A 27,743-nucleotide genomic window follows, 5' to 3' on the forward strand; every position below is an offset into this window, starting at 1 on the left:
TTCAGACAATAAAGGATGCTTACACGCTTCCTAAGCTTGAAGACACCTTCGCGGCTCTCTCTGGTTCCCAGTGGTTTTCTGTGCTTGACCTAAAGTCTGGATATTATCAAATCGAGGTAGATGAAGTGGATAAACCCAAGACGGCCTTTGTCTGCCCTTTGGGCTTCTGGGAATTTAACCGCATGCCGCAAGGCCTGACAAATGCGCCAAGCACATTCCAAAGATTAATGGAGAAGTGCATGGGGGATATGCATTTGAAAGAGGTGCTAGTTTTCCTCGACGACTTGATAGTGTTCTCAAAGACCCTGGAAGAACATGAAACAAGGTTGTTGGAGGTGCTCACTCGGTTGAGAGAGTTTGGATTAAAGTTATCACCTGAAAAGTGTGTGTTTTTCCAGACCTCAGTGCGGTACCTGGGACACATAGTGTCCAGAAATGGAGTTGAGACAGATCCAGAGAAAATCTCTGCCCGTCGTACTTGGCCAGTTCCTCAGACCCTCAGGGAATTGCGATCTTTTCTTGGGTTCGCTGGCTATTATCGAAGGTTCGTAAAAGACTATTCCAGCATTGTGAAGCCCCTCAATGATCTGACTCAGGGCTATCCTCAATCAACCAAAAGGGGTAGATCAAGAGACAGCCAAGAGCATTATCACCATCCCAAAGAGCCGTTTGGGAACCGTTGGACATCAGCTTGCCAGCAGGCATTTGAGTCAGTTATTGAAAAGCTGACAACTGCCCCTGTCCTAGGGTTCGCTGACCCTCAAAAGCCTTATGTGCTCCACACTGATGCTAGCACTACAGGCCTTGGTGCTGTCTTGTACCAGGAGCAGGAAGGGCAGTTACGTGTCATAGCCTATGCAAGCAGAGGGCTGTCGCATAGCGAGTCTCGATACCCAGCGCACAAATTAGAGTTTTTGGCGCTTAAGTGGTCAGTAACAGAAAAGTTTAGTGACTACCTATATGGGAATCACTTTACTGTTGTCACTGATAGCAATCCCTTGACGTACATATTGACGACTGCAAAACTTGATGCAACGAGCTACAGATGGCTCGCAGCTTTGTCTACGTTCACATTCAAGCTGCTGTATCGTCCTGGGAAGCAAAACTGGGATGCGGATGGGTTATCCCGTAGACCCCACGGAGCTCTTGTGGATGATCTGAAATCCCAGAAAGAGAGGGAGCGCATTTTCCAGTTCACTCAGGGTCATCTCGCTGATCTTGAAAATCTCGAGGAAGCCAACCAAGCGGTTGTGAAAGCCATTTGTGAAAGACAGTCAGTGTATAGCGCCAGCTCTGTTAATCCGAGTTTGGATGGCTGTGTTACTCTTGTTGAAACTCTTGCTATGTCCTCTGATGCTGTGCCTGACTGCTATGGACAAGAAGATGAGTTTGGAGGATTGCCTGTTATTCCTCAACTGACTGAGGCTGAGTTGATGGATAAACAGAGAGCTGACCAATGTCTAAGGCATGTCATATCCCAACTTGAGCATGGGGTAAGCCCACCGCCTACTTTAAGGGGTGAACTTCCAGATCTTCCACTCCTACTTCGAGAGGTTGGTCGGTTTCAGCTTATAAATGGCATCTTATACCGGAGACGCCAGCTCGGGTCTCGGGTATCTCACCAGCTAGTACTGCCCCCAGAGCTCAGAGAGACTGTTTTGAGCAGTCTGCATGACCATATAGGTCATATGGGCATTGAGCGCACATTAGATCTCGTTAGGGCCAGATTCTATTGGCCCAGAATGGCCTTGGATGTAGAGAGGAAAATAAAGACCTGTGGTAGATGTGTGCGCAGAAAGGCGTTGCCTGACAGAGCTGCACCGTTAGTCAACATCAGTACCACAAGGCCACTGGAACTGGTTTGTATGGACTTCCTCTCTCTCGAACCAGACAAAAGTGGAGCTAAAGACATCCTTGTGATCACTGATCACTTTACTAAGTATGCAATTGCTATACCAACATGCAATCAAAAGGCTCGCACAGTAGCTAAGTGCCTATGGGACAATTTTATTGTGCATTACGGGTTCCCAGAAAAGTTGCACAGTGATCAGGGACCTGATTTTGAGTCTCGCACAATAAAAGAGCTCTGTCAGATGGCTGGCATACAGAAGGTTAGAACTACTCCCTACCATCCCAGAGGAAATCCAGTGGAGCGGTTCAATCGCACATTGCTGGACATGCTAGGCACTCTTCAAAACAAAGACAAGTCTCACTGGCGTGATTTTGTGAAGCCCCTTGTTCATGCTTATAATTGCACCAGGAATGAGGTGACTGGATTTGCACCGTACGAGCTTATGTTCGGTCGCCAGCCTCGCCTGCCGGTGGATTTGGCTTTTGGGCTGCCGGTGAAAGAGGAGCAACAGATTTCACACTCACAGTACGTGCAAAATCTGAAATCCCACTTACAAGAGAGTTACAAGGTAGCTACTGGAAATGCTGCCAAGATAGCAGAAAAGAATAAATCCAGATTTGACAGGCGTGTGACTATTTCAGATCTGGAGGTAGGGGACAGAGTATTAGTCAGAAATGTCCGCATTCGTGGAAAAAACAAGATTGCAGACAAGTGGGAGGCAGCCATCTACATAGTCGTAAGCAGAGCAGGATCCCTTCCAGTGTATACTGTGAGACCTGAGAAGAAAGATGGTCCACTGCGGACATTGCATAGGGACCTATTACTCCCTTGTGGCTATCTCCCCAACGAGAGTAGTGACAAGCCTGTAGGGCAGACACAAAGACGCAGGCCAGCAACACGTCTCAGTCCAGTTGCAGACTCCGATCAATTCTCAGAGGCTGAGGATGAGATTTTCCCCAATTACTGGTTCAGAGACGCCCCCAGTTCTGAGATACCTACGGTCACCATTCATCAAGAAACGCACCCTTATTTATCAGTGTCTTCTGGGGAAGATGCACAACTTCCAGAATTTTGTCCCTCAGTTAAAGGTTCTACTGCTCGATATCCAAGCTGCAATCCACAGACTGACCAGTTATGTAACTTACCTGTTGACAGTCCAGATTCAGCAACTCTTCCAGTGTCTGAGAGTCACTGTCATGACACAGAAATCGTGAGCGATGACCACAATCCACCAGCAGAGATGGAGACCGAAAGGATTGCACCTGGAAGTGATTGTCATGACTTGAATCCCGGGTTATCTTCTCTTGCTCCAAACCTGTCTACGGATGTTGAGGCGGCAGGTCGAACTGAAATGGGATTGTCAAATGAGTCACCAACAGATGAATCTCCTGAAGAGCTCTCAGTAGACCAGACACTGATTGGAAGCCAAGACCAACCTGGTTCTGCTAGACGATCAAATAGGGAGCGAGAACCGCCTAAACGCCTTCAGTATGTGAAACTTGGGCATCCACTTATAGCGGTGGTGCAATCTCTGTTCCAGGGTTTAACCACGGCTTTTACAGACATTTTGGATGAGGGTTATCACCCATTAGATTGCCCTGTCCAGACCCATCAGACAGTAATTACCCAACCATTGCCATGCAACGGGGCGTGCATGAGTTCAGTGGGGGAGGTTGTAGCCCAGCTAGAAAAAAAGAGCAGTGGAAAGTAGTTTTTTTTTCATGTATAATGTAAAGAATTTAGTCATTTCTTTTTTCTTTTATGTTTAAAGGAAGATGTGGACCAATAAGATTATCTGTTGTCATTTAACTTGGCCAATCAGCAATGAGCTCCCAGTGACCCTTGCTGTTGACCTTGATCACATGATTTCCTGTGTTGCCATTTCGTTCCTGTTCATATAATGCCATGTGCCAGAGAAACTAATGTTCCCGAAGTCGAATCGCTAGGAGTTAAAAGCAAGTCTGCTGCAGTTGTTTTTGGTTGTTCAGAGTTTCACCCTGTCAACGGTCAGGTTTTTTTGTTATCTGGTAAAAGGATGACTCGACAGACGGACCCAGTCTGAAGCAAGCCCCATCGAGGAGCAGTGATTCCACAGTTCCAGTTAACTGGATGGCGAGCCTCGCTAGGAGTTAAAAGCAAGTCTGCTGCAGTTGTTTTTGGTTGTTCAGAGTTTCACCCTGTCAACGGTCAGGTTTTTTTGTTATCTGGTAAAAGGATGACTCGACAGACGGACCCAGTCTGAAGCAAGCCCCATCGAGGAGCAGTGATTCCACAGTTCCAGTTAACTGGATGGCGAGCCAACCCGAAATTGAAAAGGATTTGCCAAGGTTTTATTGAAGCCAAAGTTTCGTTCCCATTGAAGCTTCAGATACCTGCAGGACTACGAACTTTCTTCCTTCATCGGAGTGTGGTAGGACAAACATTAAACAAACTGAACGGGCCCCAACGATCCATCAGTTATCAGACATTATCCACTCATATAATTGACTCAGAGAAAGCTGTATGCGCGCACTTTTATTTAGTTTGTTATTTTGGGGGAAATATTTTGTATTTTATTTTATTGTTTTTTCATTACATTGTTGCAGCTGCTGTGTGTCAAATATAACAAATTTGTGAACAGTATATTGTGGTGTGGTCTCTTCTTATTGGTGTTTATACCTTGGGCTCCTGCCGATCCTAGATCTTCTGATACTGGCTAGTGGGAGTTCGGTCATTCTTAATAATAATTCACAAGTTGGGTTACACTTCACATTTATTGAGAAAACCCAAACAAGTGCCACAAGAAAACATTGACCATTTCTTAAGCCTTTTCAGTCACGGCATAAGTAACGTTGAAAGCAGTATCAATCTGTTGAAGTGACAGCATTTTAAAATTCAGACACGGGTCACATTTATGTTAATGTTTCTAACAGTTTCATTCACACATTGCCATTTACTGACGCAATGAGTTCTTGGTATAATGCAGTGCAGATCTCTGCTGGGGAACCACGCCAAAATCTAAGGTCTGAAACCTCTAGTCACAGGCTGGTGTGCAGGTTACCTAACAAACCTCTGCCTGAGGACTGCAAATTCCATACCTGGGTTTAGAGTTGGAGGTCTGACACGTGCAGAGAACTAAGGGGCAGAGAAGGGATTAAGTATTTTAGGATTTTGCACAAGATAAAGGATTCCAGTGTGACCCTTTGAAGATATATAGGGGCTAGTTGTGCTGTAGTAATGTACTGAAAGACAGAGCAACAACAGGATTACAATGTTCTGAAGTCAGAACCAGCATAAGAATTATTCTGGTGTAGTGAATGGAGGATTCTCTCAAGACAGAATGTCTCATTAGTAGTACAGGTAAAGACTTGTGCTGTTAAAATAATTCAGCCATAACTGCTCATGACCGGTCTGTTATTTTCAACAGAAAAACACAATGACAACTGCAAGGAATGTAAGCAATGCAGAGAGCAGGAAGAAAAAGCATTCTGCATTAGAACTGCACTAAACATAACTGAATGATTCTGTGCAGGAATCCAGTGTACTGAAGCTTTGTCATGTCACAATGGATATTTTCTTCAATAACAAATAAAACCAAAACTGTTTTTTTTTCTTTCTTTTTTTTTTTTAAAAGGTGGGAAAGAAAAATGCTAAAAAAAGGAATCTGAGATCCGCCAGCCGGGGAAAAAAAAAAAACTGTCTTCAAGTTAAACATTGGCCACAATAAGGAAGGTTTCCGAATAAGGAAGGTTGATGTGCACATATGGCCGCAGGGTGACGGCTCAATAACTGAATTAGAATCCCATTTCCTCATCAATCATGTGTAGAGCGTGGTTTGCTTTTTGCTCAATAACCGGAGGGTATGTATGCCAAGGGTGACACATTGTAAGGATACTGTTTGCCTGTGGGAAAGGCCAGCTGGGGAGAGAAGATATTAACTGAGAACAGAAAGGAGGTTTGGGAGACAGGAGGTGGGTTAGAATATTGGATATTGAAGAGGCAGCATTTAATTTCATTTACTTGTTTGTCGTCCAATTGAAAGTGCCTGCTGTAACAGCATATCAATACCCCCAAATAAACTACCAATATCAGGTTTAATACAACTGTATCCATTTTGACTTTTAATCTCCAAACTGTCTCACCAGCTTTTTTCCTTCAGCGTTTTTATTTATTACACAGACACTTGAGATTAAACAGTGTTGTTTTTCATATAATCAATGTTAATGCACTTTATGACAGCCAGTGGGCTTAGGTGATGGGTACACAGGCCTAAGGGGATAAGACTGTCTGACCTGCTAAATGCAAGTTGTGATTTACAGCTACCATCCAGAACTAGACATCTGCTAATGTACTCCATTTAACAACATAGGCTGTTAATCGAAAGGGTGTGTCTTTTGAGATCATAACCACACAAGTATTAACATTCTAGTATGGTTTTGATTAGTAAAAATCAAGACAATGACTCCGGAGGAAATTATAAAATGGAAAAATCAATTTTTTATTTTGCTATGGGGCAGTACATTTATCCCTAACTGCGAAAATGATTTGATGTATTTTCTTGTAACCAAAAATGTAGCAGAGGATCAACAGCTTTCTGTGGAAGTAGTCAAATGTGTCACAAATGATTGTAAGTAAGTAAAGTTTATTTATTAAGCGCTTTTCATAGACAGGTAGTCGCAAAGCGTTGTACACAAAGATTAAAATAAACAGTACGATAAATAGCAAAATGTGACCTTGTTGTATATAAATTGTGCAAGAAAATAAGATTTGATGTGGAAAATTAACCCTCTGATGCATGAATTATGAAAGCCTTGGTCAAGATTTTTTTCTTAAGTGCTTTTATTCTTCTCAGGACATGAAAAAAAATGTTCAACTCTTTTTTCCCCAAAAATATGTTTTTTTATAAAGTTATAAACTTGTCCACTCCAGTGGACTACATGCGCCTGAGCACTTAGCATGAAATACTGTGAATTTACTATAAAAATTAATTACCTTGTGTTCTATTGTAAATATACAAACACTTGTTTGCTTGTATCCTTTGAAAAACATCTCAGCAATTTTTTTGGAACTTTCAACTCATAAGGCCCCAATGTTTAGACGTAAATAACAAAACCAATCAACAGTCCTAGCTGTGAATCCTACACCTGAATATGGCAAACTATCTCCAACAAGAGAAACATTTTTGAGTCTACACAGTTCTATAACGATGCAGGACAGTATTACCAAGCCCTTAGTAGCATGCTGGAAGAAAACACAAACTGACATCTTAGTCTCTGCATCTCCAAACACTTCTGTGTTCATCACACCTAGGCTGTCCGTAGTTCCTATGTCTCTGTTCTGCTCTGGCAGCCACTCTCATCATCACTGGACTTATCACTGAACTCATCATCACTGCACTCATCAATGAAATCATCATCACTGGAGCTGGATGGAATTTCCTGGACTATTCTGTACGCTGCCTTATTCTTTGCTGCATTTAAAGTCTACAAAATATGATAAAATAATTACTATAGTAACTCAAACTACAGCTGATCTGCACAGAAATATACATTTTAAATGAGTAGCTTATAAATGTAACAATTATATGCTTACTTATAACCAAAACAGTCCCAAAAAACAGTGAGACAATTTATGACTTATGTTAAAAAAATATAGTGGGTAATGCATGATGTCCACTACAGTGGACACATGGTTAATCGTAGTTTTCTACATATTAGACATAACAATTTCTTATTCCAAACAGATAATATCCTTCCCTAGATGTTACTGCATATCATCATATTTTTTTTACCTGTTGGGCTCTTTTAGCATAGAAGGATTGACAGGATATGCCAGCAGTGGTCGGCAGGGGTGACAGTTTGTCTGCCATCTTTGATTCAGAGGAAATTTACTTGCAGTTGCACTAACTGAACACTGAATTGACCTCAATGGAGCATGGCAGCAGAGAGCACTCTAGAGGCTAATATGCAGTTCCACCATAGAAACCAATGCATTAAAGAGATATGTACGTTTTAGTAGCTGTCCACTCCAGTGACCACTATGCATCAGAGGGTTAAAGAAAGGTTGATGCTCTGTTTGTCAGTGACATATGTTGCTAGGAGGATTGGCATTTACTTCCCTCTCATTCACAGCTTTGCACGAGGTTATCTGAGCCTACTTTGATCTAAACTGCTGCATGCAGCAAAACTCAAAATTAACATGATCTGTAAGAGTGTAAAAAAAAAAATCAAATTAATGGAGAGTTATGATGGGAAAAGCAAATCTATTCCACCCAGAAGGCTGTATTATCAAGGCATGTTGAACCTTGTGTCATGAGGCTGGCTCTTTTACTTACTTAGCACATTCACCATGTTAACAGGGGTCAGCCCAACCTTGTCTGGAACAGGTTTTCCTTAGAATTCAGTTAAAACTTGCCTCTGAAGTTCGACATTACATTAATATATATGCGTTAGGTTGACTTATGTTCCGGTAAACTGCCTAACCTTTGAGTGGCACTCGAATGTTGAACTCTCACAATAACTTGCCTCTCAATGTTAGACGTCTTAAAGACTTGTGTTTTGCAAAATCAACGCTATGAAGATGACAAAGCTACACACAGCATTGAGCCTCTGACCAGCAGATGCTGTAAAGCATACTTTCAGAACAACACCCATGGAAATATCCTCTTTTTAAGCAGCCAACAAGAGCAGAGTAATTTAGTCATTTAATTAACAAAGCTTTAATGATATTAACCTTGTTGGTCTGACTGAGGCTGGTTCCTTTTAAATTTCCTCACCACTCTTACTGTGTCCATTTGTCTGCTATAATCGTAGCACCACAGGGCCACTAGGACACTTAAAAGTATGTCAGGAAACAATTCAGTAGCAGAAACACACAAAAACACGAAACATCTCTCTTCTAAACAATGTTCAGCTCCCAAAAACCCTACAGCTGTACAACTGTATATAGAAGAGAACAACAAATTCTACATAAATGAACATAAGGAACAGACTGTGTTAGGTTTGAGATTTTTAGTAGTTCTACATTAATGGCCTAGTTCAACTGTAGATGTTATTCATCATATAAAATCCAGGCAAAATAAAAGCTACAGCAGCCAGTCAGCCTGGTTCCAAATAACACACAAGATCAGAATGTTAAATAACATGAATCTTCCTGATTGGATGTGTACAGTCATTGAGGTTGATAAAAAATTAAACAGCCAATCAAAACTGACAACTAATGTCACATGTAGGGTGATAACCAGAGACTGGTTTGAATCTAAATGTGTAAGAAAATAAAATAGACAGGAAACATGGAGAAAACCTGCCATTCATTTCCATTGCTGCATAATACTGTTTGCCCTATATGAACAAACTGACAACTCACTTGCAAGTAAGTTACAAATCTACCAGTAAGCACACATGCAGTATTTACTGTATAGTGTAGCTGAACCCGACATATTGATTTGTTTCATCCCTCAAAAGGTTTGTTGTGCGTTTCTCAAGTTACATTCAGCATGAAAAGTTTGAGAACTTCAATCCAACAACAGATGGCAGGTTATTTATCTTGTTCTTCCCAGTGCAGTGGGAACAGGCTTTACGGGAGTAGGTGGGCTAATTCATTCATTCATTTAATAATTTACTTAACAAAAGACCTGGTAAAAATATTCTAACACGAGATAGCACACAGACTCACGAAAACCATCTCACAACTATAACAATGAGTGATTAATGGTGGGGTGGAGGGTGTGGGGCTGCCGGGAGCAGTATAACTGGTGCAGAAACCTGATAAGACCTCTTAAGTTGAAGCTTTGCTAAGATGACACCTATCACAATATGTAAAAGCATAGACAATGACAGTCTATCTCACTAAACCACCGTTCAAAGTGAGCCCCAGGTGCCAGAGGACTAAGACTATTGCTGTTTAGACCAAGTATGGAACAGTTTGAAATGGCTATATATTCTATTCTAAAAAAAACTAAATAAAAAACAAAACGAAATATAATTTAATTGTACATGTAGAATGACAACAAAGGGCTATTGTATTCTATAACATTTTTACACTGTGATTTGCTGTACATTCAAAACTGTTGGTCCATCTCTCCAGGAACATGGGACAGCAGGGCATGGGACAACCTAGTACTTAATGTCATCTGTCCTGTGAAGACATTAGATTCTTCCCAAAACAGGTGTAAAAATATTACATAGTAATATTATTTTTCAACTTTGAATGATGAATTGAAAATTAATTTTAATTCTTTTTATTTTAACTCCTTATTTTTTCACTCTTTAAATGCCATTATGTTTAGATATCTCCACTGTTTTTTTATAGAAAAAAACAACAACAAATAATGTCTAAAAACTTTATTTCAAGGAGTGTTTGACTATTATTTTATTCTTTTTATTAGGCCCGGCATCAACGATTGGCAGCAACACTGATTTGAATGCATTCTTATTTTTTTCTACAGTGTCCGATATTTACAAAAACTCAACCCAACACCAACGGCTGTAAAAGTACTGTATAGTAATACTTTAAATGACAGTCTTTTAAAACTGCTTCAGCTTGAAATATAAATATAAAATATTAATTATAGCCTTTGGATTATAGCTGTATAAAGAAGAGGGACTCCAGCTGAGCTAGAGCACAGTTTGCAAATGTACAGACTGAGGTCTTTGAATCTAAGCTTCCCACATGGTGCTGCCAGCTCTTCTTTTTTTGTCCGTGCAAAAATCACTGCCCTTACATTTGCTGATGAGAGGGGCTCATCATAGCACCACCCTACAGATTTGAATTAATTAATTAATTTTTTGACCTGCAAAAACTGTCCAAAATGAGCACTGTGATGACCCACTCCACCCTGCCGTCCTTTTGGCCTCTTTGTGTGGCATGTCTCGTTTGCAGGCATTGGAGGGATGGAGTGGTTCATTCCCAATTAATGACACTGGCAACACCTGGGCCCGGTGTGCCAGTGCTCTATAAAAGCTTTCAGAGCTCAGTTGCTGGGTGGCGTTTTCCCCTGAGACATCCCTCTGGATTTTGCTTGCATTTGGTTTGGTTTTGCAAACAAACAAACTTTGCATACACAATCCTTCCAACCATGCACTCATCTACACCACTGATTGTACTGACTACACACACCATGGTTTGTATAAGGTTTCTTTTTTTGGTTTTATTTATTTAAAATAAATAGATTTTGGACAATCCGGGTTTTTGCCATGGCTGTGTGATCCGGTTTGTGACAAGCATCCCTACATAAGCCTGCAGTTCCTCTGTGTCCATAAGCCACTAAGTGTTTCCCATGCAGGTTTGTGATGGCCACAATTTGCTGCAAGATTTCATCCATCAGCAGCAGTGCATAGCTAGTGGCAGGGTGTGTGTGTCCCAGGATCAAAACTCATCAGAACATGTATCTAGTGCCTAATGTAACTTTTTAGATACCATTTGTTACTTTTCAAATTCTATATTTATTAAGTTATGCAGGCTTGTTTGCACAACAAGGCTAAATAATTACATAAACTTTTCTGAATCTAAATAGTGGACTTTGGTAGAATTAAAAAATAAGCGTAGTGCAGGTCTATGATGATTTTTAGTGCTACTATCATCTAGTTTTTATAGTCTGTCTTGGTTAAGTCCCAAATACTCCTGATTTTGAACTGTTGTAGTCCTGTTTTAATTCCAGATCAGTTCTTGGTCTGGTTGAATTGGGGTTTAGTCCCTGTGTCTTGATACAGCCCTGACTTTGTTCTGCCTTGCTGCTTAATTAAAAAAGTAGTTTAAGGTGTCCTGCATATGTGATATATATATTTTTTTCTATATGAAGTCATTCTTTTTTGAACAAAACTCAAAACAGAGCCTAATAATCTTTCAGTCATTTCTACCCTCACTTAATTTCCTTTCGCTTCTAACAATGCAGTGCAACTGCATAGTCTACCTGAGGAAGAACCACATTAAATTCCAATTATTGTTTTATTTTATTTGCTGCTGAGATATCTTTGAAGATCTGAAAGGTTACTCATCATTTATTATTACTGAATTACTTTATAACACAGAGTGTGGCCTTCTAAGGGAAAAGACTTGAAGGTGAACATCACACACATGCACACACACACTCACACAATTATCCAACATCAATAGCTTCGCGCATTTATCATTTTAGCAGAAAACAGAAAAATGTAAAATTTTGGTACATGCCTTGGATAACAAAAAGAAGCGCCACCTGGGAGACAAATATAAAAACTAAAAACTGAGGGTTAGGTTATCTTAAAAGAATGAATTAGTTGATGTCATGATAAATGTGTGATAAAAAAAATGCATTTTCAAAGATTTTCAATGGGGCATTTTTTGGCCTTAGGATAAAATGTGGAGGTTTTTGCATCGCTTAGGATTTTTCAGCTAATTTAAGGAACTGGGATGACAATTTTATAATAACATTTTTTTTAAATGAATATCCTCTGGCAAATATGAGCCATACTAATTCAGCAAAGCCAAAATAGCATGAAAATAAAAAACGCAATGACACAAAAACCCCAGGATCATCTAAGGGTTAAGGCACGCTTGCATTTTTTTGTGTTGCCATGGCTACAGCATACAATTTTCTCATTTGTTGTGCGAGTGTTCGCTTTCTAGTCAGTGGCAGAAACACCACAGAAAATGACCCCCTTCACAATCCAAGAGTTCCCACTTACCAACTGGCTTCCTTTCTCTCCCTTCCAGTTCTCTGACAATCTCCACTGTCTGATACAAACGGCTCTCTATTTAATAACATAGCAACAGACTGCCACAAGCCTTCGTTACCCAGACAACTAATGACAAGAATCAGAGAGATGGAACTGACAGCAAGCTGAAATTTTAAGCAGAGAAGCCCAAGTAAAGTAAAACTTAAAAAATATATACACAAGAAGACACAGAGAGATTACAAATATCCATTAGGACATTTTTAACTTATAAGCCTTCAGTCATGTCTAAAAAGCGCTATACAAATGCAGGCCATTTATATGTCTAAGTTAAATTGTTGTTATAAATATATAAAAAAGAAAAATCTTCTTAAGCAGCTTCATTAAAGCTGCCACCAGATCTTATGAGCACTTAGGAGAGTAACTGCATTTTAATAGTAAGTAGTTTGTAATATTGCTGCACTTAGCTGCACTTATACTGAGCCTCTGGGGTTTTGGAATATATGTCTGAGGCAGCGGCTGTTTTCTCCATTTAAGCTCAACAATGATCAATTCTAATTCTGTTCTGTAAAATACAAACTTCAATGAACAAACAAAGGAAAGGATAAATCATAATCATAGGCTTTTAATAGACTCATAGTTAGTAACAAATAAAATGAATATTTAAAAAAAAAATAGATAAATACAATTAAAACTTCACTTCTGACACAAGGTTCTTTTCCTACGCTGCCATTGGTTCCTTAAATTAAAAAAAGAGTTTAAAAACATCTCTGTCAAACAACCATCTTAGTTACTGTAACAAGATCGTAGTGTTCCAGACAAAATCACAATAACAAAATTACACATTTATCATTCTACCAAAGCACCTATTTTCAATATGAAGACGCAACATAACCTACCATCACTTGAGTGGGCACGTTTTTAGTAAAATAAACATATGTAGCATCACAATAAACATGAAACTGTAACTTACTCTAAACCTTATTACTCTTTCTTGAACTTATTCACATACTCAGAGAGATACAATTTATCACTTTGAGTGAGAATTCTTCTTCAACTCTATACTTATAATAATAATAATAACAGCCAAAGTTGTGCATAATAAAAAAAAATCTAATAAAAAAATTGTTTCTCTTGCCTTATCAATTAAAAGCTATATCAATTAAACTATTTAATTTAAAAAATCCAATTAATCTTCACACTGCAGTAAAACCCAGAAAAAAACTTTCTGCAAATACTAACAGCTTTTTTGTGAGTGATTTAACTTTAAAATGTTTTTGTTGACCAGATAAATGTTTATGCTTTCGTTAACCTTTATACGATTGCCTTGAAGTGCTTGTTTATTCATTTCAGTTTTAAAGGAACGAGTAAAACTAACGACAGAGTTTGGTCAAAATAACATTGGAAAAAATAAGTAAATAAAAGAGAGACATGATTCTCAGAATGGGCTCACTGAGTGCAGCATGGTTAAGACCTTGGAGAAGCTTACAGCTGCCGTGAATACTCAGAATAACACCTCTGAGCGTATATTGGGTTACATCAAGGAGAGGTCTGCTCAGAGCAACACCTCTGCGCGAAAGCTGGATTACATCGTGGAACAGCTCACTGCAGTCGTGAGTTCTCAGAATCGGCTCTCTGAGCACAAGAATGATAAGACCACGGAGCGCAAGTTTGATAACATCATGGAGAAGCTCGCGGTTCTCCAACAGGAGATTGCGAGACCAGTGTCGGAGTGTTAAAGAACAGCTTTGAAATTCTCATGAGCTGCTCGCATAAAAGAAAAATCAACAACATCAACATCATAATGCTGATATCCCCTCGGCGCCAGCTATGGGCTCAAGGCTGGAGCCGAACGAAAACTCCCTGATAACGACTGTGTTTGACTGTTCTTCCCACTCTATGCAAGGCCACCTGGGTTGGCTGGTAGACTTTACTTAGCCTGATAGGGCGAAGGACACTGTCTCAGCTGAACTATGGACACGCACACACATACACTTACACTGATAAGCACTCACTCATCCCCCCTCCCCTTCCAATGCCTTCGATGCTTGTTGCCTCCTGGGAACACGAGGCGGGTCTGGGCCCGCGCTGGAGAGTCGGCGCAGTGGCAGGATGGCTGCTGTGTTGCCTGGGATTACTCCTTATCCCCTACCCAACCCTGTTGCTGGTCACGTGCTCTATAATGTTGTACTGTGGACATTTATGTGCTTTCTGTGCAGAGGAGTTTTTTTGTTTCCTGTTCTCATGCTGTCCTCCTATAGCCCAGCATGAGTAGAGGTCTCTTTTTTTCCACTTGTACTTTCCCATTGTAGTGTACATTTCAGTGTTTTTTCTGTAATGCAACCGTTCTCTGACTTGTAACCCCATGTGATGTCTGTGTCGTGTGTGTAAGGTTGGGGGGCGGGTTCATTCCACTGCAGGGCAACCTGCCACTGCATGTGGCGAATAAAATTTGAACTTGAACTTGATTCTCATTTTGAAACCTGGAAGGATGTGCATATAACAAGAAGTATTTTGTGTATCTCCTGTGAAAGACCTCTCCATGTAGGACAACTTGATAAAGCTCTCGCAGCCAAAGATAAAATAGCACAACAAGTCCGAATCCTGTATTCTATTACCCCTTTTCACTTCATCTATTGTTTTTCCAGATGTTTCAGCCTGAGTGGAGATGTAAAAGCGTTTCAAAGCCCTCAACTGGAAAATGTTCATCTGCATTTTGCATATTAAAGCATTTGAAATCAACATAATCTCACTGAGAGTACTGCATCCCCAACTCCTACGTAAAACATTTCCAATTTCACACTATGCACCCATCTTTAGATAGTGAATAATTTTCATTATTACAAAGGGTTGCAAATGTAATTCTCGTCATCCATCCTTTCTAAAGAGGGGATAATGAAGATTGAAGCGTAGGTGAGGACAGAAGTATGTGTGCCAATGTTCCGCATTGTTTCGCTTTTCAAAATGTCCAGAATTACACAAGAGAACAAAATAAATAAATTCTTTGTCTATGAGCAGCTCCACTGCAGGGCTTCAAAATCTGCATAGCATACTTAATCAAGCACTGGTTAATTAGCAATTACCATGGACAAACAAGTATGAGTGAAGTGGTAAAAATTAAATTAAGTTGCAAAATTTACAAATCACCATCAACAACAGTATTCTATTCACCAAGCTGTTATGCAGTCATTTACACTGTTCAAAACAATTAAAGGAATACTCAAATGGACATCGGCTGTTGATGAATGAAATATTGAAACTCAAAATCTTTACTGATATACGTTGTTTTAGTTTGAAATGATGTAACAATGGTTAGTGGAAACCAAAGCCATCAACCCTTTGAGGGCTAGACTAAAGAGGAAAAACTAAAAAAGGAAATAACACAAGAAATTGCATGGTAAAATTGCATGTCTCCAAGATTGTGCCCGTTTCTAGTTTGTCGCTTAGAGGAGATGTGTCTATAAAATGATGTACATGCTGAAACAACTCTGCACGTACACGTCAGCACTTCAGTGCAAAAAGACAAAACAAAACAAAAAAAAACTGTGGCCAGGGGGCATTCTGGTTGAGGACTCCCACATGGCAAAGAGGCTTTTAATGGGTTCTTGACCTTAGTAATCATTCCCAAGGTCTGAGGCCACTGTGGTCTTAGTACCAACTGACCTGATGTAATATCTAATAATAATGTTGTACACCCATTATGCTGCAGCACTCACAAACAAGAGAGTGAAAGGCATTTCCTCGACAGTGCAGTCTAGGCGGAGTAGTCGAACACATATCCACTGAGCTCTCAACACAGACAGCATCGTCAGAAGAACAGTTGATAAAGTAAATTAAAAATTTTGTATTGTTCGATACATATGCGTACCGAACTGAAACCACTATATCGAACGGTTCAATATTGATACAAGTATCGTTGCAAGTATTCTGAAAGAGAATTCGTAGTAGTTACATGTTTGAACTAATATTACAACAAGTAATTATTTATATAGTGATGGATTATTCAGTGTTTTAGATCTTGAAAGCCAGATAAAGACAAAGAATGAGTATGAATATGTACTATACTGACAGAAGGATGTATGTATACAGTTAGAATAATGTAACAATAAAACCGTACCACAACTTTTACATTACCAAACACCCACCTGACACAAACTCAATAAATAAAAATAATTAAATAAAATGACAAAAATATCAGTAAACCCTATCAGCAAACCCTCAACAAATTAAACATTTGGAGCACGCTCATTATACTGCTGTGCTGAACCACAGCAGGTGCTGAAGAAACAACAAATGTGGAAAAAAGTTAACAGCTGTGGGCAATCAAAAGCAAACTTACTGGGATCATCCAGTTGGCTAGATCTCCATGTTTTGACACCTGCATGGCGCCCAGCATTGTCAGGTTGATGTGACCCCTGATGAGAATGACACAACAGAAGAAGACAGCTGTCAACTCCAGAATCACTTCCACTTATGAACTCACAAATCCGCCCATCAGATATAAAATAAAACACAACAGTACTGCTAGAGTGACTCCATTTTTGTGACAAGACACCATACAAGCGTATCAGACTGATTCTCACATTAAATGCCTTCACAATAATAATCTTCCCATCTCAGCCTTTTTTTGATAGCAGTACTTGTCATAGATAAAAGGTCTGTTCCAATGTTTTATTCACATCTTTTTAAACAAACACTTATCTGCTATAGCAGGGGTCGGCAAACCTGGACACGCGTGCCACAGCTGGCACGCAAAGGGTTAACTGATGGCACGACCATAGCTGGACTGGCCATCGGGCATACCGGTGATGGTGACTTTTTGTTTTCATTGGCCGATGTTTTTGTTTTTGTTGTTGTTTTTGTAACGGTATAAACAATGAAAGGTGGTGGACTGGCCGGATGCTGGTTGATGTGTAGAAATAACTCAGTTGTTTGGTGGTGACTGTGGCGGAGCTTTTACAGAAGCCAGCAGGTGGATGAGGGAAAGGGGAGACAGGAGGAGGAGAGATCCGAGGCGGCTGCCGGTCCGAGTGTCAGGTGAACTGAACTTCAGGTAAGAAGTTATGACCTGCAGTCTATCTGAGTCAGATATAAGCCAAGTTTAGGTGGAGTTTATTTTCGTTATACTGACTTTTTACAGTTAGTTACAATAACTCGTACTAACTAGCATGACCGAGTTTCTATATAGCCAATCGCTGGGTGGGTGCTATGATGTTACTGATAGTGAACTTTATTTCATTCATAAGGTTAGTTAGTAGAGTTGCCAACTGTCCCGTAAAAAGCGGAATCGTCTCGTATTCAGAGAAAATATTACGGGTTTCGTACTTCGCATTTGTCCCGTACTTCAGCTAGAATGAAAAAAAAGACACAAAGCTTTAGTTATTTGTGTTAAACAACAGCAGCACGTTTAAGCTTGATCAGCTGTTGTTAGAATTTATTTAATATTAATTTCTAGTATCAGCTGATGTTTGCTAGAGCCACAGCTGTAAAAGCTGCTGGTCATGATATCGGCTTGGATATGTGGTGAGAGGGAAACATGAAGATGAAACCAGGAGATGTCCTTACTGAATCATCAGAGCTGAACAGGTGATGGAGAAACAGGTTTACCTTTTAGGTGACATGAATGAGTTGAAGGGAAGTTATGAACTGTTTCTGAGAGACAAATAACACCAGGATCCTTTTCCAAGCAGCTGACAGCTGGTAACTGTGCAGGGGCGGATCTAGCAAAGTTTTGCCAGGGGGCCAGGTAGGGCATTAGCAAGGAAAGGGGGGCACAAAGAAATACTTTCTTATTCTCATTTAAAATGTCTAGCTTTTAAAAAATTATTATCTGAATCTTAGAACCAAAGTTTTTATCTGACGTAAAATGTATAGAAATCATACATATACCAACAAGACAGTGTACATAACTGTCACAACAGTGTTTGGTTTCATTCAAAGGCTTTATGGCTTTAATACCTGGTGGGCCGGTCTCTAGTCAAAATGCCCGGGCTGATTTTTTGTCCCAGTCCAGCCCTGGGCACGACACGCAGTGAATTAATCTGAGAAGGTGCATTAAAAAAATTAATGGCTGGGCCAGCGGTGCACATCGCAAATTAACTTTCATACACACATTAGTTGTGCTGCTTCTTAATGACGGTATCTTAGCTAACAACCCCAACTATCAGATTCAACTTGTAATTGGCTAAAAATAACTTAGCTTACCGGTGAGAGGGACACTGCTAGCTGGTAGTTTTTTCAAGCAACGTTGAAATTTCTACATTCCGACACTTTAAATTCTTCAGGAGCTGTTTGCCCAGCGCAGCATCAGCACCACGGAAATACAATGATACATCCGTAGACTCACACTCTGTGGGGATCAAAGTTTGCAGAACGACGAATGCAGCTGGAATCCATAGCTGTGCGTGTTCACTGAGCTTGCATTTTCACCTGCTGGACATCACTACCTGACAAGTTTAACTTTCTTCAGAACATTGCAGAGGCCTTATTGACAATATTTGGTTCTACATGTCTGTGTGAGCAGATTTTCTCTCACACGAAGAGTGTCCTCAGGTAGCCGTCTGAACGCTGGACACTCGGAGACCTGTGTCTCTGAGTGGGAGACCAGAGATCACATTAACATGTGTATCTCTGTATTAACAAACATGCCATATTGGCCCAGTTTATTTTTCTTATCATTGTTGTGAGGAGACCATAAATAGCATTTGCATTTTCTGTTGTACAGTTCATTTGCTGTTATGGAGTTCTTGTTATGGATAAAAAGTGTCTTTTTTTTGTTTCAAAATAGCTGATAACTATTTGCTGATAGCTGCCAACATCTGCGGACAAATATAATTCTATAAAGTTGGTCTATATAGTGTGTAACTGTTAGTATAGAGCGTTATTAAATTTATTGCTAATGCAATTATATGGCACACTGACTTCTGAGGAAATTTTAGATGGCACTCATCATCAGAAAGGTTGCCGACCCCTGTGCTAGAGGTACCACTATAATCCACTATATTAGCAAATTAAGTTTTACTTGTCTCTTTATGTGTGATACTTTCTTCACTAGAAGCAATCTCTGCTTCAGAATAAGGAGTTTAAAGTCCAAAGTAAAGTCCTGCAACAGGCAGTTAGGGGTATCACTAGGATGTCTACAGCTGCACGGATTAGTGCTGCTGCCTACTGTATAATCATAAAGCACTTTAATCCTTTTTGTTTCTGCAAAAGAATGTAGCAGCTCATGGTGGGTGTTGGCCACACACAAACACATACAGACTAAGAAGTGATAAAGTCTAAATGCCCAAGTGTAACATAATAAGTGTGGTGTCTGAGGTAATGTGGCTCACAGCACACCATATGTTGAGTAATTCTTTCCCAGCATATCTGCACAATAGCAGACACACTCACACATGGACAAATTTAGCGTTGTTCCATTCGGTACCTGCCAGTGTGACAGGACAGTATTATTTATGAGCAATATTGAATTCTTGCTGGGAGGACAAAAAGAATTGATACTGCAGGGAGTCTGGGTGGGCAATCACAGTGAGCTGGCAAATCAATAAGAACCGAAGACCTTGGGAATATTTGGAAGGCTGCTGTGTAGTTGTACTGATGACAGTGTTGTCCAGCATTGTGAGTCATGGTTTTGGCCTCTAGTTACAGGTGTTTGGTGCAGGTGATAAGCAAATATGAAATTATGACGACTCTAAAATTCAGTAAATAATAGATTAGAAATGATGTTTTTAAAGGTCTCACTTTATGTATACCTCCAAGCTATAAGTGACTCAATAATTTTTAAGGGACTTACGTTTAAGTCCACCACTGTTAGGCATATCTTACTTGAATTCAACAAATAAGTTTTGAAAAGCTTGTGTGTTATGGACTTACCCTCGGATCATAGCAAATGAGTCATCACTGGAAAAATACGCTGCCCCAGGGAGCACAGTGACAGTCTCCTTCCCTGCAGAAAAGCAACACAAAGCATTGCAATTCATTTATCATAGCAGTGAATTTAACACTCAACACATCAAAAAGCAACGCACTTTAGAGATGAACATGAAGACAGTAAATAACAAAGAAAAACATACAACAATGGCATTAAAAAAAATTAATGGAAGGCTGAATTCGAGAGGGAAAAACGATGCTGGATAACTGGACACTTGTCAAATGTCAACAAACAAGTATTATCTGAGTAAGTTTGTGCCAAGCATGAAGCAGGCAGGGAAAAAATGGTAAAATAAAATGCTCTTATTTTCCCTAATATTTTACCAGACCAGTTTTCATACTTAACTCTCTGAAATAAATTACCTAATTTTGTCAGAGGACGTGGGAAATTAGATGTTCATTAGGATAACCCTTACCAGCATTAATCAGGTCTGCGTCTACTGCATCCTCAGTGGGGTAGGGACCCTATAAAAAAAGAAATTAAAGGTAAAAAGAAAAAAATGCACACATGCAGGCAGGACACATGTCACTCAGCCTGACTGGCCATGGTCTTTGAAGAAAGAGGCACAATCACATTTCTCCGATTAGATGAGGCATCGATTTTCTCTGCTTTCAACAAAGAGAGCAATCTTTTGAGACTGAGGAGGTGGAGAGATCGGTACCTTTTTGAAACTGGTAGTCATAAATATAACATTGACAAATAAGAAATTACCATAGGCGCCTACATTCTGTCAACACAACTGATTGGAGAGCCACTCTATAGCAGCGGCAGCGGCAGCCTTTGTTAAAAGGCTCAGCCGGCAAATAATGAGAAAGAAAAATGGACGAAAAAAAGCGTCAAATTGCTACAATCTCTTACGTAACAATCGAAACACATTTCAAATGAGGGCCCCAACTAGGAATGATGCTGGTTAAATAAATGGCTATTCAGTTTGAAACATGCTTACTGCCACTTCAAAAAAAACGTCTCTGCAAAGAATGAAGAAATATGTAGCTCGTTAGCTTGTTTAGTCAAGATTCAAAGCACTGAAACCTGAGGGAAGGCAAAAAAAACTAAAACGTAGGTGTCTTACCAGCCCCAGAATCCCATTTTCACTCTGGAGGTGTACAGTGATGTCTGGTTTTATAAAGTTGCTGGCCAGCATGGGGATACCAATACCAAGGTTAGCTTGTATTATTCTTTGTTAAAGACAGTAGCTTCGATATTTGTATTTCTGACAGGGGAAAAAGGTGTTAAGATTAACAAATGCATGCATTGTTTAAACAGTCACTAAACAGTCATGTTAAGTCCAAAAAACACTGAATGGTTAATCACAGATCAGTCGATCAAAAACTAAAGATGATTTCACAAGGAAGGGCAGAAGCTGTCACGATAAAATGTAACTAAAGACCACAGGGAGAAAAAAAAAAAAAAGCATAGCACATTATGTGCATCATTTATTATGCAACTTGATGATAAAGGAAGCCAAGGTAAAGCATTCTTCTGTGGCAGCTGGATACTTTTTGGTTTGGTTTTCCTGGTGGGCGTTAAAAGTAGGCCACTGCTTCACAAATGTATATGATTTTTTTATCCTCTCACTGCTTGCATTTCCATCAAAGGATACCATACATGCCATCTTCAAATTCCAGAGCAGCCCTGCGAATGATCCTCTCTCGAACAATGTCAGATTCCTTCTTTGGCTTGGGCTTCTCTTCTTGGCTTTTCCTTACTGTGCGTTTCTGGAAACATATGGAAATATAATATAATCTTGAAAAGTTCATTCTGGTTGAGTAACACGACACATGAATAAAACAACAAAGGCTATTTCTGAACAGTGAAAGAAATGCGAAAAGGCTTGGGAAAGGTTCATCTCTACAGTTCTATCACTGCAGGATTGATCTTTTTTTCTTTTTCCATTACAATTTCATAATCCAGAATGCTTTGCATGCCTTCCAAATGTAATGTGTCTACTTCTCTGAACTCTTTAATGTATCATTTTGTACCTCAATCCTTTTTTCACAACTGGCGCCCTGGACAACCCTGTGGACATAGATGCTGGGTATGTGGATATCCTCTGCAGCAAAAGCCCCGACATCCACCACCTCTTCCACCTACACAGAGACACAGAGTGATGAGCTCTGACTTCACTTGCAAGGTGTCCCATGATCCTTGAGATTAAAGTTCGGATAAAGAAACCATGCACAGATGGAATTACACCACCAGAAAATAACCTTTGCCTACCAAGCTATGAAATTCAAAAGGTGAAATGATAAAAATCCAGTAGATATTTTCGCACTCTGCAGGCAAATCTGAAGATTTCTTCTTGATTTTTGGGTTACTATACAATTTCTTAAGGCTTTAAAAATGCAAGTACTGTAAATAAATGTAAAAACAAATGAGACAATTTAAGTTTGTTACTAATATAATTCATAATTGAGCTTCAAACATCAGTGGCGTTAATGCTGAAGAAAACATTTGTCCTAATATGGCCTCAGAGGTTTTGAAATTATTCTACTATCATGTCTTTCACAGGGAAGAGACAGTAAATATTTGTGGAAAAGTTGCATTTATTCTTCTAGCAACTCCACTGAGCCCAGTGAAAGCTGTCTGTGTACCCAAAGTCAGCTTGGCTAACAGAAAATAGGAATCGTCTGACACACCAAGCCCAGGGGATGCAGCTTGATCCTAAGATCAAAAGCAGCGAGAGTAGGGGTGTATGGAGGAGATTGTATTCATGCTGTGGGTATGCTGGCCAAACTAAAAATAGAGGTCAAAAGGAACCTTTTCACCATTACGTGGAAAACAATGGTTAGTTCCAAAAACTTTTTTCCAAGGGTTAAATTTCAGATCAGTTTATTCTGATAATATGGAATAAACCATCTCGATCATTGTCGTACTTAACATGACAGCAATATAAAAATCGTGTACATGTAGCAGGCAGTATATTGCTGACTGTGACAGAAAGTGCACCACCTTTATTTAGAAAGTGTACAGCAGCAGAAGAGGAGTATACATCTGGGATTCTTTCTGTCTGACTAACAAGACAGTGATGGAAATGGCTACTGATTTCAAAAGAGTTGGGTCATCATGACTAGGATAGGAACCTAACAACAAACCTGCTTCCTCCTCCTTGCTATAAACTGAGCCTGCAGTTACACAGGTGTTCAGGGAGACTTGTACGGCATGTGTGGGATCCATTAAGCCTTGCTGCCCATGCAGGTCTTCTCTAGGTCTTTTTGCAGTATCCATATTTACAGTAGGCTGTAGCATTAAACACTACAGTCCTAGAGATTTCAAATAAAGGACTCAAACAAAGCTGGGACTGACAAAAAGCCTTTTTTTGAGAACCAATTTTCCTTTATCAAATAGATGAGACTTCAATGGGACGGATGTGCTGTTTCTTTCTTCCAGGAGATTCTTCAAGTGGTTGAAATAATAAAATTAAAATGAAAAATGGAAAAAAATAAAAGTGTTCCCACACCTCTGGGAACCAAAGACGACTCAGCCGTGACAACATAATTCTCGCCCTCATTTCTACTTTTCAGTGCTTTACTCCTGTGTAGTTCAGAGTGTAACCTGCTCATTCTATTTACATGAGGGGCAAGCAGCCGTTCAGAGCAAATTGAATTGAATCTTTCCTTATCTCTATTTCCTCCCTCAGCACTCAGCCCTGACTGAGAGGAGTCAATGGCTGAGAGTGGATCCCATCTTAGCGTTGTCATGGATACACAGGCTTTGGTCTCTCATGAGCTAGGGCCACTCAGGACCATAAAGTGATTTTAGACTCTTTTGCTGGTTCTACTCTGGTTTATGGTAAATCTCTGATGCTCCAGAGTGGAAACGAGGCCATGCAAGATGAGACTGATGCAGCAGTCCCACACACTCACCCACATCTTTCTCTGGGGGCTTGATCTGTCTTGGTGAGAAGCATGATTTTCTTAGACATCTTCATTAAGCAAGATTGTGCTTGTCATGTTATTAAAAAAAAATGTTTTAGTCTTATGACAAGGGAAACCTGGGGGAGGAGGATTACAAAAAATATCTGGGGTGTAAATTTCTAAGAATTTTAAGATGCATATGAAAACAACATCAATCCCTTAATTAGAAAAGTATATACAATTGTAAGACCCTGAAAAACAAAAAACGAAAAACAAACAAACACAGAATTCACACCCAAGAGGCTGGCTTTCCTCATATTGTTTCATTGGTCTCACACATGCAAACAAACCATGTATTCAGCTCCATTTTCAATTACCCTCCCAAAGCTAAGTCAAAGCACAATAACAAGCTCATACAATTTAAATGTGCTGTGTACATAAAAAAAAAAGCCTCTCTTCTTTTCATCTATGTGATGTGTCCCGGCTACACCACTGCTCAGATGTAGTTCAGACAGAAGGTTCAACGGATGTGAAAGGATAAAGCACTAAAATAAAATAATACACACACACACACACAGACACAAACACACACACAATGAGCAGGTGCGTAACACTAGCAAGCAGGCACACATGGACAGACATTGATATTCCCGTATCTGTAGAACGATTTTCACATCAATGAGAGCGGAGCGAGGCATGAAGTGAGCTGGCAGGAGGATAGAGGGAATCAAAGTGCCCTCTGGGGACGTGGCAAGCGTTTTTTCATGAGTTTGTGCTTTTTTAGGCTGTGAGCTTTGTCAAATCTCGTTAATCTCACACTGATCAGTGTGCAGTGCTATCAAATTCCTAGAATAAACCATAAACGGTGATGTGGTGCACACCCCTCGCTCTTCATTCACTAAACGACACTTGAAATACTATGCCAAGCTAATGAAATATGATAAACATTTAAAAAGAATAACAAAAATAAAATAGATGGATCACATTTTTAAGTTGATTGAACAAAAAGTACTGCAAGATAAACTAAATATAACAGAAATGATTTTACGTTATATCGTTTTAGTGGTTACAATAGTTGCAGCAAGTGAAAATATGTGCACAGTATTAAAAAAAAGGTTACACAATAATAGGTCCGAGACGCTACAATGTTCATCACACCCTTGATTACAAAGGCACTGAGTGGAATAAACAAAGAGCACTGGTAATTGCCTCTTTTTAATAGCCTAAGTGATGAGTGCACAAGTACAGCTGCATTACCACTCCTCAGTGTACACACACAGCACGGTCCAATTTCTCCATTTAGAATACCATAAGAGTGCAGACAACACTCCCTTCTGTACTTAACACATCAGATACCTGTTGCTGCTATCGTGGAAATTTTATACTACTGAAATAAAAATCATTAAATAAATAAAAACAAACAACAGATATTATCGTATATCCTATACTACTGAAATAACTTGTAAATAAATGGAAATTCCTTATATTGTGCCATTTTTATAGAAATTGTTATGCAAATACAAATTCTTACCGGTATATACGAGTTACAACAACAGCATCTACAGACATCTACAGCAGAGACAGTAATTCCGCTGTGTAGTGATATACTGTTGTTTAGTTGTTCCCCACATAGTGAAAACTTACATTTGGAGTCAGTATTTTTGCCAACTGAACACACCTTGTGAATATTGTCTTAAAGCTACGTCCAAACTGGAAGCAATGCTCGTACTGATGGCTGATCGCTTGCAGACATTCCAGGCTCCTGTTGCCTAGGTAACACTTAAATGTTTTTATTATCGGGTCGTACATCAATCAACAGTATCCTGCGTTGTCACCTGGAAGTTGAGGGAAATTCATCTGGGTGGGTAACACCCACTTTGCTTAGCCAGTGGTTATTCACCCTGCAGTCACTGAATATCATTCACTTTTTATGGTCTTCCAGTGTGACTCTAGCTTAAGACTGGTTCCAAAGGTGAATTTTGATTGCATGGTTATCCTTTCTTAAACCTCAACTTGACTTCCATTTTAAAGATAATGACTCGATTTAATGTGTTATTATGTTTTGGGGAGTTTTTTGTGGCAGAACTTGCTAATATATGTAGCAAAACTATAGATAAATCACTATAGTTACACAGTAAACTGGAATTATCAGTGTCATTTCAGCCAGAGTTCTAAATATTACACTCAAAGAAGTCACCAAGACTTTCTAAACATGGGATTTGTGGCAGCTGGAGAAAATTCTGCAGTATATGCTCCTTCTGCACCAGGGAGCAGCTGCACCCCTCTGTGACCCACAGTGCTCTCATGCACTGCGAGACCTTGAGGGAGAAGATTCTAAAATTGAATGTCTAATGTTATTTTAAGAAAAAGACAGATCAGAGATTTCGGTGTAGCATGTGTTTGTTAACTAGTTAGCATACAGGCTACTGTATACCTAACTAACTTCCCCAATCAAATGGCTTATCAAAACAACTAAAAACAAATTTGGCATTACATTTTTTTATTTCGTTACATCTCTTTATTTTATTTAGGGATGCAAGAACTGAAACGTGACAGTCAAAAGGTCAAGGGAAAGAAGGTGTGGCTACAGGCAACCGGCAACAGGGCATGATGATGACAGTGACACCACACTCTCATTACTGTGTTTATTTATAGCCTCTCAATCTTCCTCCTATTGTGCACTTGGCCACGCATGGTTTCCACTTTCAGGGCAAAGCTCCGGCTATATCCCCTGACCTAGTGCACTGACATCACGAGCAATCTGTTTCTCCTCCGTGGAAGCTTGCCTTGCCTGTGACAGATTTTATGCTATCCAGGAAATGGCAGATAGCCAGCCAATGTAAACCTTGACAACATTACAGAACTAAAAATACATTTTTCAGATGCCACACATTGCTCACCAAAGCACCTTGTATCATTTGGAATGGATTTCTGCACTCACAGCTCAAATGGCAATGTTTACATTTCAACTAACACATAAGCCTTCTTGCAATGTGCTTCAGATTCAGATGACGGGCAGTTGCGAGGAAACTTTAAACTTACAGTCAGACATTCGGTTTCTGCATATGTTCAGCAAATCTGTCTTCTATCACACTTTCACAGTGTCTCCCTCTGCTTTTACATTCAACCAGTTCATCAGACCCTATTGACTGTCAATCAGTAAAGTATATTATAGACTGTCAGTGACATTTTCTGATGCATTTATATAAGCCATGAAAAATGTCAGCAATGTTCTTGAAGTAATGTTTATGTCAAGCAGACCTACTCCTAGAAATGTCAATGCCAGCCTTTAAAATGAGGCATGATGTATTCTCTTATGTTCAGGAGAAAACTTCAAAATTGGAACAATAACAAAAAACTAAACAAAAGACACTGCTGGCCAGCTGCTATTGAGCTGTGTGCAATATGTTTTGAGATATCAGTTCAAAACAAGTATGACTACAACAATCTACATTAAAGATTTTTAGTCAATT

General features: G+C 39.6%; 1 protein-coding gene across 1 annotated transcript in view; it reads right to left on the bottom strand.

Moving 5' to 3' along the window:
• The window catches only part of oxct1a (3-oxoacid CoA transferase 1a), a 61,018-nt gene that overhangs the window by 18,759 nt on the left and 14,516 nt on the right, over nucleotides 1-27,743 (bottom strand). The window contains exons 8-13 of the mRNA XM_080893626.1: nucleotides 22,396-22,503; nucleotides 22,017-22,131; nucleotides 21,486-21,580; nucleotides 20,829-20,877; nucleotides 20,356-20,428; nucleotides 16,823-16,898 (exon numbers count right to left, since the gene is read on the bottom strand). Coding sequence (XP_080749752.1) covers nucleotides 16,823-16,898; nucleotides 20,356-20,428; nucleotides 20,829-20,877; nucleotides 21,486-21,580; nucleotides 22,017-22,131; nucleotides 22,396-22,503 — 516 coding nt within the window. The remainder of the gene's footprint in view (nucleotides 1-16,822; nucleotides 16,899-20,355; nucleotides 20,429-20,828; nucleotides 20,878-21,485; nucleotides 21,581-22,016; nucleotides 22,132-22,395; nucleotides 22,504-27,743) is intronic.

The sequence above is a fragment of the Rhamphochromis sp. 'chilingali' genome (assembly GCF_963969265.1).
Source record: "Rhamphochromis sp. 'chilingali' genome assembly, chromosome: 10".
Lineage (NCBI taxonomy): Eukaryota > Metazoa > Chordata > Actinopteri > Cichliformes > Cichlidae > Rhamphochromis > Rhamphochromis sp. 'chilingali'.